The sequence below is a fragment of the Pleurodeles waltl genome, chromosome 11 (assembly GCF_031143425.1).
Source record: "Pleurodeles waltl isolate 20211129_DDA chromosome 11, aPleWal1.hap1.20221129, whole genome shotgun sequence".
Lineage (NCBI taxonomy): Eukaryota > Metazoa > Chordata > Amphibia > Caudata > Salamandridae > Pleurodeles > Pleurodeles waltl.
This window is the reverse complement of record NC_090450.1, coordinates 779637171-779650015: the sequence shown is the minus strand read 5'-3', so window position 1 is coordinate 779650015 and position 12845 is coordinate 779637171. Positions and strand designations below refer to the sequence as shown.

At 44.9% G+C, this 12845-nt stretch overlaps 1 protein-coding gene across 2 annotated transcripts in view; it reads right to left on the bottom strand.

Annotated features, from left to right (window-relative positions):
- The window catches only part of WSB2 (WD repeat and SOCS box containing 2), a 242773-nt gene that overhangs the window by 115135 nt on the left and 114793 nt on the right, over positions 1-12845 (bottom strand). Inside the window, exon 3 of one of the 2 annotated variants that reach the window (XM_069214497.1) lies at positions 12365-12539. In XM_069214497.1, the coding sequence (XP_069070598.1) occupies positions 12365-12539 (175 nt within the window). The remainder of the gene's footprint in view (positions 1-12364; positions 12540-12845) is intronic. The other variant, XM_069214498.1, reaches the window with a different exon arrangement.

Here is a 12845-nt window from a genome sequence, read left to right as displayed (position 1 = left end):
ATGCGTTGCCGGAGTGCGTTCTTTCTTGAGTTCTCGATGTGTTGGCGGTGGATGGCGGTTGCTGCTCTGAAGGAGTCGAGGTCTTCGCTGGTTTGGCTATTCCTCCATTTCTTCCTTAGGTGCCTGTGGGTGTGTTTGAATTCTTGGAGTTAGGTGGTGAACAAATTGGTTCTCTTTGGTATGTGCTTAGCAGATTCAGCCAGAAGGGGGCTAGAGTGTCGGCGCATTTTGAGATCCATGCGCTGAGATTGCTCGCTGCAATGTTGGCATCACGGGAGGGAGGCGGGAGGGATTTGACGAGGGTTTTGGTGAGTTGTACGTTGGTTCTTTCGTTCCATTTCCTGTGGGGGGTGGGGGGAGGTCATGGGGGAATTAATGCGGCTACTGATGCAGTGATGGTCAAGTGTAGGCAGCGGTGGTCGGTCCAGTCTAGGGTGGAGATGGGCCTGATGGTAATCCAGTTGCTTGAGGGGAAGATGGGGTCCAGTGTGCGTTCTGCAATGTGTGTGGGTGTGGTGATAAACTGTCTGAGGCAGAGGGTGGTGAGGTTGTTGAGTACAGCAGTGGTGTTTGGATCATTGAGTTCCTCAAGGTGGAAATTCAGGTCGCCGAGGAGGAGGTAGTCGTCAGACTCCAGGGCCTGGGGGTGGCGATGTTTACAATGTTGTTGATGAATGCTGGATGGGGGCCGGGTGTTCTGTAGACCACAGTGCCGTGGATAGAGGAGTTGTGGTCAATGTGGACCAGGAAGTGAAGGTGTTCTATGGTGATGCACTGTTCTTTTGAGTTGGCCTGGATACGTAGTGAGGACTTGTGTATGATGGAGTCTTCCGCCTGGGCGGGAGGGCCGGTCCCTCCTTAGAATGCTGTATCTGTCTGGGATGGCAATGTCTGGTCCAGAGGTGGGGTTGGTCCAGGTCTCGGTAAGGAAGGCGATGTCCGTTCGGGGTGTCAATCAATTCCCAGAGTTCGGTGCCGTGCTTGTGGAGGGAGCGGATGTTCAGGAGGAGCAGCTGACCATGTTGTGGTGGGTGTTGATGTTTTCGGATGTGGGCAGTATCTTCTGCTTGTTGTGGCCAGCACTGAAGTTGCAGTTCCTGCACAAAAAAGGTCAGTGGGAGTCCTTGGAGGATGTGGTGAAGCAGTTGCTTGGATGTCCGGTGTTAAGGTGGTGGAGGGTTACAGCGTTGTAATGGATGCTGGCCAGAGGATGGCTTGATGGAGATCCAGGGTTCCTGGCCCGGACGGGCACGTCTTTGGTGTGCCGGCAGCATGGCGGCTGCCATTAAGAAGGGGAAGGGAAAGGGGGTGGGGAGTCTGGTCAGCTGGGAGGGCAGGAGAGGCGCTTTGCAGGGGATGTGGTGAGCGGGGCTGCAGGGGCAGGAGTGATGCGGGAGGGAGAGGGACAGAAAAAGAAACAAAAAAAACTTGCGTGGAAAACAAGTGAAAGAGAAAAAAAATATATTGAAGCAGGAGTAAAGGAGAGAGTAAAGATACTTGGTGATGGCCGCTAGACCACCAGGGATGAGACACAGGCAGGAGCCTGTGGGTGGAGGAGGGCCTCGAACTGAGAGTCAGGCAGACTCAGTTTGTCCCAAGCAAGACAGAGGCAGCAGCCAGAAGAGCTGGGGAGGGCAGCAGACGCCGACAACCTCAGTGTAGTTGCCCTGTGGGCATTACCAATGCTTATAAATTAGGCAGCACACTGCACTCAACCACGTTCACAAAACCATTTTTTTTTTTTTTTAAATGGTTCGAGCACTTCACTATAACACGAAGAAAGTTAAGTCACTGACAGTGGGGTAAGACTGTCATAGTCACTGAACAGGTACAGCAGCACTTCACGGTTCTCTCACCACCTCCTTGGCAAAAATTCAATAAATTAGGGGGAATTAGTGATCATTCCAGGTACAGCCGGTCGGTCTCTCGGTCTCTGTGTGTATCTCTGTCTCCTCCAAACATCCCCTCCCCCCCTTCCCCTGGTCCCCTCAGTGGTGGGCAAGGCACAGCAGTGCATTCGGCCTTGCGCACTGAGTAGGTTTAGCAGAGTAAGAGTGTTTTTTCCTCATTCGCAATGTACTTCAATCTTTCCATGCAAACTGACCAGTAAACAACACTCCAACACACTGATTACCTGAAATGTTTGTGTACCGTCTACATGTGCATGGGCCAGGATTTCTGCAGGCAGAGTCAACGGTCAAGATGCAGCCATTGATGGCTTTCAGTGCTGTACCTCTCCTAAGCCACTTGCAATGACAGGCACTTCTTTACTAGTATGTGCATGGCAGCGAGTACCAGTAGCGCACTGTGACAATGACTGGTGCTCGGGTGCCGAGTACACAACGAGAGAGTGGAAGCAGAGGACAGGTAACAAAGGGGCGCAGGGCGAAAAGTAGAGATGCTGCTGTATGAACTCAGCCCTGTTGCACCATTATCCCAGCCAACTCCACAGAAGAGGGCAAAGGCCTAAGAAAATTTCGGACGTAGGCAGAACAGGAAAGGGGCTGGATCGATTACCGGCCAATTCCTTGCACAGGCTCACCCCGTGTAAGCAATGACACCCACACTAGCCGCTTTAAGAGGCCGGTCCTTCCAGACTTCAGGGACATAGGCCAGGGCTTGAGGAAGGTCTAAAGATAGCCACAGGAGTTCCACTAAGGTTTTCATTATTTTAATAATGTCAAATGGCAGTTTTAAACTACTAGTCATATGTAAACAAGAGTTTCAAAGTCAAGTTAACTCCATATTATAATTTAGCAAAGGTTTATTAAACTACAATAAAGAGTCAGTTAAGGGCATATAAGCAACTTTATGTTAGATCCAGGCCTACTTTAAGAGCTCCACTGAGCAGTAAATTTTGTGTATGAATATAACAAAACATAAAAGTGTCAGAACATAGAGCTGGCATTGAACGTTTGCATTTTCAAAACTCTGGAAAAACTGAGTAACATGTTTCCCTCTTACCAAGCTCAATAGCACACACTTATGGTGGTACGAGGAACAATGTTTTTACTTTGGACTAACTTTGCGTTTGGTTGCATTTGTACCAATTTATGTTTTTTTTATTTTTATTAATTTTTTTAAGAAAGTGCACTCTTGCAATTTTGGCATTTAGACAGTTTGTTGTTTCCACCAGTAATAGTAGTGCTTCGCGTAATAGAAACATCATGAGTTGTTTGAATAATTAGCAGTTCTAGCGTTCGTTTAATATTGACATAATTCTATTCCAGTGCAAGACCCCTTAAAATGCCCGTGGGGCATCTAAATTGCTAGTAACTTCAGATGAAGTTGGTAGCCATCTTTGGTATGCTTCCGACTGGAACATATGGTTTCTATCTCTTGTTTCGGAAACGTTGACCTATTTAGAATTTACAGCCCTATGTTGAATTATTTTCTGCACAGGTAACCAATATAGCTATCCAACACTGTCTACTTCAGTCTTCGGGTAGTGTTCCAAATATAATCCGGCAAACTCTGAAGTCTGGTGACAGATTGTTTGAAAAAACAAGCTGCAATACATCTGCATACCATAGCCGTGACTGTACCAAAGTCAATATTGGTTATATTCTAGAGATGAAGACGGGATGCGCGCAATGGACTTACAGATGGAAGTTTGAAAAAATCCCGGCTACTACAACAATATTTATATGCATAATCATACAAAATTGTGTCTCGCCCAAGTTTGATATCTCGGCTGCACGAGACTGCTATTAGATTCAATGCCATGAAGTGGATTTTCACTTCTCTTGTTAGAAATATACAATTAGATGGTGTTCACCATTTCAACCAATTCTCACATCACTTTCCTTCTGTATTCGCCGGGGTGGTTCTTCGAGTCCTACCATTTTTATACCATGTCTCTTGCCTTGCTTCTAAAATTAGATCATCTAGCATCTCCTTCATGGCACTTGCTGAGTTGATTCAAATTATTCTGAGACTAATGGTGCCTTGACAACGGGCCAATCCAACTTTCAAAACAAAAGGTTGTTAAGTGCAAACTAGATGAGCAAACCGTCACTCGAAGTTAATATAAACAAGCATTGGCAAAGCCAATAGGTCTCGCCTATACAAGAGTTATTGGCAATATGTTTTGCCTTGTTGTATACCAGTGTGACTGCTGTTCAGAATGGCTAAAAGTTAGTGGCATGGAATGTCAGAGTGGAGGAGTACATCGTCCTATGCTGGATTTGTTGGAATGTCATAGATGGAGTAGAATGTCCTAGAGTTAAGGAGAGTAGAGTTCAGTGGATCAGTGGCAGCAAGTGTCGTGGAGAGGGATAGGATGGAGTGGGTTGGTTTGGATTGGAGTAGAGTGGTGTGGTTTGGATGGGGTAGAATGCAGTGGATTGAGTGAAGTGTGGTGGATTTGTGTGGGGTGGATTGAAATAGGGTGAGGTGGATGGGATTGGAGTGGAATGGAGTGGGGTGGGTGGTATGATTAGAGCGAAAGGGCTGGGGTGGATTGGATTGGGGTAGGTAGGATTAGATTGGAGTGGGTGGATTGGATTCACTGGATTGGAGTGGGGAGGATTGACTGCAACGAGGTGGATAGGAATGGAGTGTGGTGGACTGGAGTGAGGTAGACATGATTGGAGTGGACAGAATTGGAGTGAGGTGGATTGGATTCACTGGATTGGAGTGGGGTGGACTGGACTGGAGTGGGGAGGATTAGAGTGGGGTCGGTGGATTAGAGTGGGGTGGATTGGAGAGAGATGGATTGGTCTGGCGTGGGGTGGGTTGGGCTGGAATGGGGTGGGGTGGACTGAACTGCGATGGAGTGGGTGGACTGGCATGGGATGGGATGGGATGGACTGGAGTGAGTTGGACTGGATTGGATTCGAGAGGGGTGGAATGAAATTGGGTGGGATGATTGGATTGTGTGTGGTGGTGCAGTGGGATGGATTGGAGTGGGGTGGACTGGTGCGGGGTGTGTTGGGTGGGATGTGTTGGATTGGACTGGCATGGACTGGATTAGAGTTGACTGAACTGGGATGGGGTGGATTGGATTGGCGTAGAGTGGTAGACTGAGTGGAGTGAGGTGGGTGGATTGGGGTGGAGTGGAGAGGGTGGATTGGACTGAAGAGGTTGGGGGGATTAGATTGGGTTGGATGGATTGGGGTGGTTTAGACTGGGGTGGGTTGGATTGGGATAGATTGGAGTGTGGTGGATTGGATTGAACTGAACTGGAGTAGGGTGGACTGAAGGGGGTAGTCTGGTTTGGGGTGGATTGGATTGAGTAGGGTGGGGGATTAGGGTAGGGTGAATTGGATTGAGTGTGGTGGAATGGATTGGGGTGGGAAATTGGATTGGGTTGAGGTGGATTGGAGTGACGTGGATTCTGATGGATTGGACTGGAGTGGGGTGGATTTAAGTAGGGTGGGTTAGATTGGAGTGAGGCGGGATGGATTGGGTTGGGTTGGATTGGAGTGGGTTAGATTGAGCAGGGTGGACCAGGCTGGATTGGTGTGGAATGGACTGGATTGTAGTACGCTGGGTTGTAGTAGATTGGAATGGGGTGAATTGGGATGGAGTGAGGTAGATTGAGGGTGGAGTGGGGCAGGTTGTTTTGGACTGAAGTGGAGCGGATTGGAGTGGGGCAGATTGTATTAGGGCGGATTGGAGATGGGTGGATTGGGTTGGTGTGGGGTAGATTGTGTTGGTGTGGGTGGATTTTATTAGGGTGAGGGACTGGAATGGAGTGGGACGTATTGTTTTGGACTGAGTGGGATAGACTCGAGTGGGGCAGACTGGAGAGAGGTGGATGGTTTTGGATTGGAGTGGGGTTGATTGGAGTTGGTGTGGTGTGGGGTGGACTGGAGTTAGTGTGGGTGGAATGGATTAGGGTGAGGATGATTGAATGCAGTAGTGCTTATTGTTTTGGGCTGGAGTGGGGTGGACTGGAGTGGGGCAGGCTCGAGTGGGACAAATTGTTTTGGTTTGGAGTGGGACAGATTGGTGTGGGGCGGATTCAAGTGGGACAGATTGTTTTGGATTGTAGTGGCGCAGAATGTTTTTGATTGCAGTGGAGCAGACTGGAGTGGGGAAGATTGTTTTGGATTGGAGTGCAGCAGATTGCAGTGGGGCACATTGTTTTGGATTGGGGCAGATTGAAGTGGGTTAGATAGGAGAGGGGCATTAGTTTTTCAACTGGAGTGGGTACATACTGTTTTGGATTGGAGTGGGGCACATTGTTTTGGACTTGAGTGGGGCACATTGTTTTTGTGTGTGCAGATTGTTTTGGATAAGATTGGGGCGAAATGGAGTGGGGCAGATAAGACTGGGTAGGTTGGGAGGATTGGAGTGGGGTGGGTTGGAGTGAATTTGTTTGGGGTGGGGGTAAGGTAGGGTGGATTGTAGTGGGGCAGATTGGGGTGTACTGCACAATTATGTGTTAAAGCATTTCAGTAATTACACACAATAAAGAAACAATGCCGCTTTACAATATTCTGAACAAGATAATCATCATCTTTTGAGACAAGCGTCCACGAGCAAAAACAAAGGAAAACATGAGTGGAAAGTGAGAAAAGACGACTTGGCAAAATAAAAGAAAGTTAGCTATAAACAATAGAATTTAGTAGTTTTGGTGGGCCTGCTTGGCACAGTTTTGCTAGTCACAAGCCTTCTATTTACAGGGCACCGGAAGATAAAAGAACAAAATAGTACCTCAATCATGCCGAGAACAGCGGGTGGGCTCTGATTAAGTTGAATCAATCAGTGCTTGGTAGAGACTTGCAAACAAGACGCATGCGCTACTAGTTGGGCTATTCTTCAGTTCCATGCTTTATAGCATCTACTAAGCAATGGTATATTCTGTTGGGCCGCAAAGATGTCTATGTATAGTGGTTTGCTGTAAGGTGTCATCAAAAAGATCATCTCCTTGCTCTCAGGTGGTGACTGGTTTTAGGGCAAACATGAGTGGTCGGGCCTAGCGACGTGTTCTTCATACTAGAAGTAATTCTGCAGTTATGTGCTGAACTCTCAGAATTTTTTGCTGTAATTCTGCATTCTTTACTGACAGTATTACGGCAAATGGTGATTCCACTTCTTTACACCGACTAACTTCACTGCAGTAAAACATTTTTTTTTTTTTTTTTTTAAATGCAATAATCTGATTACTACACATGTGGCCCATTACTGCACCACCCTGAAGAAAGATGTGGGTGTTCAGTAGATTTCACTTACACTGTTGAATATGCCTCACCGTGGCAGGAGACTTTAGAAAAGATCAAATTCTAAAATTTACTTAAGAAATCTACCCCGAAAGGTGAGACTGCTGATCAATTTGCAATACTGTAGACTGGACAATGGCAACCAAATTTCTAATGCATCAATACATTTACCAATCGATTCGATAAACTTTAACCAGCAGATTTTTGAAAACAGCCATACCGGTACATATAAAAGTATTTAACATTAAAAACACAAAATTAAAACGGATTATTAAAAGCAATCTAGTTTCTTCGAATATCACATCTAGCATACAGTGCTTATCCTAAGTCATATTGGCCCCTTATAAACGGGACTGCATAAAAAAGGAATATGTGCAATGAACTCCATATCATACAAATACCTTATGGACATCATGCATATCGGGCATACACAATACATTTCCTTGGGCGTACTGCCCGCCTTATAAAGAGAGCTACATTAAAACATACACGATCTCTGGGCGCAGACAAGAAGCACAGTGCATCTTTGTAGTCGCTGTTATTTTGCGCAAGAAGAACTGGCTTAAGATAATTAACTCCTAAGATTCTTATAAAATCACAAAAAACCAAGTGCGGAGTACTCTGCTTAGACAAGCCATCACAGGGGCAGGGAATCGTATCAGGTGGGCAAGTCTTTACATTACGAAATGCAACCAGATGATGAACAGTGCCCACATGAAATCTAGTGAAAACATATTGAAGGTAAAGCCTATTAACGCATGACAAGTAAAATTGACAGCCCTCATGGAGATTACGTGACAAATAAAAAGCAACAATAGTTTTCTTCTGCTCCTCGCACATTATCTGTTCATATCTCCGTTTAAAGAGCGTTGACTTGATTAAGCTTTTACCAAGAGAATGTATTCAGAGATTCAGGACAGGCAAATTGAATAAGGAGCTAAAAGACTTGTTTACATAGGACAGCCAGGGGATCTGGGAAGCGTAATCCAGAGTACTGCAGTAAAAAATGATTGATTTTGTAAATCTTGTTTCCTCCTTAGTCCATACAGAAAACCAAAGTAATAATGGTTTTAATAAAAGTAGGTCCTCTAGATATTGAGGACCAACGTCTTTATGGACAATCAGGAAAGATGCTGAAGCGGTAAGACATACCAGGGTTTTTTTTTTTTAAAGAAACTTTCCTCTACCTGTAGGTGGTGACCAGAGATATGCCCCCACAAACCCGCCCCAAAAAGAGGTAGACACCCCTCTAGCATTGTATATGTCTACCATCTCATTACTTGGTGGGGAACCCAATTTGAGAGAATCTAAAGATTCCATGACAGTTTCTGCTCATCTTTGATCTGGTATTTTGTATGTGCTCGTAAAAAGCACCATTGTTCAAAAATAATATCCCAAGATAACAAAGAATTATCACACTTTATTTTTGTGTTCCCCATTAAAAAGGTTCTACTTTTTGTGCTTTTTTTTTTTTTTAACCACATGCCATAGTATACGTTTTAGCTTTGTTAACTGCCAGTTTCTTTGATTCCATCAAGGTCCCCAATGCATTCATCAGTTTCTGCAGGCAAATAGGGGTCCTAGCTGATAAAACTGCATCGTCAGCATATAATAACACAGGAACAGATGACCAGCGACACTAGGTTCATTGCCCTGCAGAGCCTGAAGGGCACCATCAACCCAACAAAAAGCGAAAACAAGAGAGAAGCCAATTTGTATCCCTGGCTTATTCCCCTTGCTACCCTAAATGGGGGACTGCTTTCACCAGGTGGGCCCTATCGAACCTCTAACAATATATTCTTATACATTCGTGCAAGAAAACAAATGATCTCTTCTAGGGCACCCAGATTAATCAATGTTAACCAAAGAACTGAGTGATCGACCAAATCAAAGCAACACTTAAATAAATGGATCCTGACTTAGCCCTTGTATACTTTCCAATCAACAACTCCAGATTAATACTTTGCTCAACCGCCCCCAGGCCCTTCCTCAAACCAAACTGTACTTCTGATAACATTGAATTATTCTCAGCTCACTCCCCTAGTCTTGTCAACAGAATCTTACTCAATAGTTTAACTGAAGCAACCAGAAGGGAAAAAGAAAAACAACATTTGGGGTCTGATTTATCGCCCTTCTTAAAAATAGGGACAATTATCGAAACTGCCAAGGAAGTAGGGATCATACATTCCGCTGCTGCATTAAATTTGCTTGTCAGGATAGAGCCCCCCAAAAAACCCAGCTGCTTTAAATGCTTTGACGAGTCATGCCATCTGGGCCTAGGGCTTTCCCTGCTTTACCCTGCTGGAGGGCAAGGAGAACCTCCTCAAGAGTAATATGTAAAAGGAAGGAGGTTTCTTACTTAGGTACCCCTCACAACCTAATGGTGGCCTACCCTCCAGGTTTAAATAAAAAAATAGCCGAAAAAGGGGCTACCCAGGATTCACAAGGAATAAGCAAATTGAGCTCTGGGATTATGTTGCTCTTTAAAAAAAGGGGCATTGACTGTTTCCCAAAATAATTTGGTATCCTTAGCAGCCTGAACTAATTTATTCCAGGCTTCTTCCTGTAACTCTTTCTGCCTGGCCTGCTTCTATGATTTACGGAGGAACTTAATAGACAAATGATCTTTAGGGGAGAAATGAATGGCCGACCTCAGGCACCGAGAGGCCTGGGAACACAAGTGATCAAGCCACCTCGGATTGTTATCTTTACTGGCTGCAATGGTCGGATAAGGAGAGAGCTTATTGTGGCAATAATCTTGTAAAAAGTTGACGACATCGTCCCATAATCCACCACCTCACCCAGGCAGTAACCAAATTCAGCAAGGTTATAGCTTGATGCAAACCTCTACTGGGTTTTATGCCTGTCCATTCGATTCAAACACCATTGGGTCTCACAGGAGCAATATTAACTGCACATGTCCTCAATATCTGTGGCAGCGGACAACTGAAGTGGTAAAACTATTGGATTGTGGCTGCTCATTGCAGTTGGAATAATACCAGTTCCCGAGCCAAATTAGATATCAGGATATGGGCCATGATGGAGTGGGCATTCCTCTAAATAAAAGATGGGGTCTACTACCCATCATCATGCCGCTTGCAATCTAACAAAAGAAGATCATATTTAAATTTGAATTATTCAATACATATCTATAATCAAGATAAGGGAAAATATAAGATACAGACATCATCATGGCTAGAAAGGCCACATATCTTCTTTGCTGGAAGGGGGTAAACTTGTGTATTGAAGTCACCTGCCCATATCAAAATGTAGTTAGAATGGATTGGTCGAGGAAGGCTTCCAATCCTTCAGGAAGGGCATAAACCTCAGTGTTACGTGAGGCACTGAATACTTTATTGTATTAAAAAAGGAAATGGGAGGGAGGTGTACCAGATGAAGAGCTTTTAACAGTTACCAACAATTTGTTGAGTCTGCAGTCCCCGTTAGCATGCTTTGCAGAGGAACCCAAGATTAATACCAGTATGCAGGCAATGGGTAGTGCCTAAATACTAGTATTCAGGCAATGGGTAGTGCCTATGGTGCATACTACAGAGACCGATGAGTATAATAAGTTAGGGTGTGAAGGTTCCGTTACTTAATCCAGGGGAGTAACCTCACCCCGGTTCCCACAACCAGGGGAGGAAGGAGCCCCCTATTACTCAGTCAATTGTTATTTTCCAACAAACTCAGGAGCTGGTACCCATTAGAGAGTGGTATGGGGGATTAGACGAGAAACTGCACGCTAACAACGATTGTTTATTTTGCCATTGGGCGGTACAGAACTTCTACGATGGTGCTATAAAAAAAGCCAAGGGAAAGTAATGCAATAAAATTAGCAAATGGAAAAAATGCCATTGACTTTGCTAAAGACTCCACTGCAAATCTAGGTTGCTTTAAGCTTATGATTATGCAATCCTCCTTGAAGACTTTCCTTAGCAGGACAATCCAACCCACAGGTCTTGTCATCCAAATTTGGTCAGCCCTGCTAAGTGGGAATACATTTTTGGAATGGAGCCAAAGGATTACTTTATTCTTTACCAGCTCAGATAATTCACTGGCACCAGAAGCCAAAGGGGGGCGTTAATCAATACTGCCATATAAGGAAGGCAGGCTGGGGGTAAATCAATTGTCACAGGATCACCAAGATCGTCAGCCCATTTCTCTCAAGTAGTTCAATCAACGATATAGACCTCAGGTTCGAAGAGGTAGAAAGCTGAAGCTGCTGAGTCGGCTGGGTACTAGCTATAGGCAATAACTGAACTGTCCGCAATGTACTATCCACCAATTTCGCAGCAGGAGTATGAGAAATGCGGCTAGAATGGGTTGATATTGCCGCACTACTAAGTATAATAGTATTGGTACCCTCAAAGTGGGGCCCAGGACAGTACCCCCTCTACAAATGACCGACTGTATGTCCCCTAATGCTGGCTTGGACTGAGGCAGACAGGCCAATGAGTCCTTTAGACCAGACAAAAGTTCCTCAATAGACACCAGAAGCTGAGTTACAGGAGAGAGCAAACTTTGAGTAGGACAATTGACCCACTCAAGGAAATTTTCCTGGAGAGATGCCAAGACCTCCAAAATGAAAGTGCTAGAAGGTGCAGAACAAGCAATAGCTTCAACGTCAGAAACAAAGGCAGACTGAATATCAGGTTCTTTTTTTCTTGGCTGAGGGAGCTCTACCAGGATGGAATGCTAGAGATAAACTGTTGTACTGCCCATGATCAAGATCGGCAGTCATACAAGCAGCTCCAGACAGTACTTGCGGTTCGCTAGCAGCTGGTGGGAAAGCCCCAGAGAAAGGCAGAGCAGATTTTTCAAGAGGTAATAGAATACTATAAACATCTGGGTCTGGAACTAAAGTGGCGGATAGGAGACGTTCAACGCTCATATCTTTATTAAGATTGCCCACTGCTTTCGTGATATGACTATCGAGTGTGATGTTGGCAACACTTGCAGGTGGAGGAGACTTTTTGACCATGACAAAAAAAAACAGCAAATGCATCCAAATATTACAATACAATAACAGATTAAAATATTGTAACCAAAGGGATCAGTTTCGCACGTAAGATGGCACCAAGAAATATGGACGGAGAAACACAAGGTTGAAGGAATAGGTTGCATTTCAGAGATAAACTAGTAATACTCATCATTTATTTCAGTGACATTTTAAGAAGCGGAGGACAGGCACTTACAGGTCCGCTTCCTCTAGTGGCCATGGGATCAATTTGACAATGCAGTGACCTTGAGACCAGGCAAACCAGGTGCCATCGGGGGAAAACGCAACACTCCAGGTTTCACAGCTGGACTTCCAGTCGAATTGTTGAGCTCTCCCAGGTGTCAGCTCCGCCAGCAGGAGAGGAGACTCTGCTGATAGAATAGCAACACACTGTGTTAGAAAGGAAGCATGTAAGAAACACAGGCTCAACGTTTATAAAATATCAACTAAGCCGAACATTTATTTTTGATCCAAACTACTAAGACAGACATTCTAATGCCCCACTGTTCTTTTCTCTTGCATGGTTACATGCCTCTCCCCAGTCCATCTATAAAATTCATTGAACAAAGACTGCACATCTCTCGTCTAGATTTACATGGCCACCAATGCCAAGATACAAAATCATCAATGCACGCACAAAAAGACGCCATCACTTATTATGTAAAATAATCTTCTGA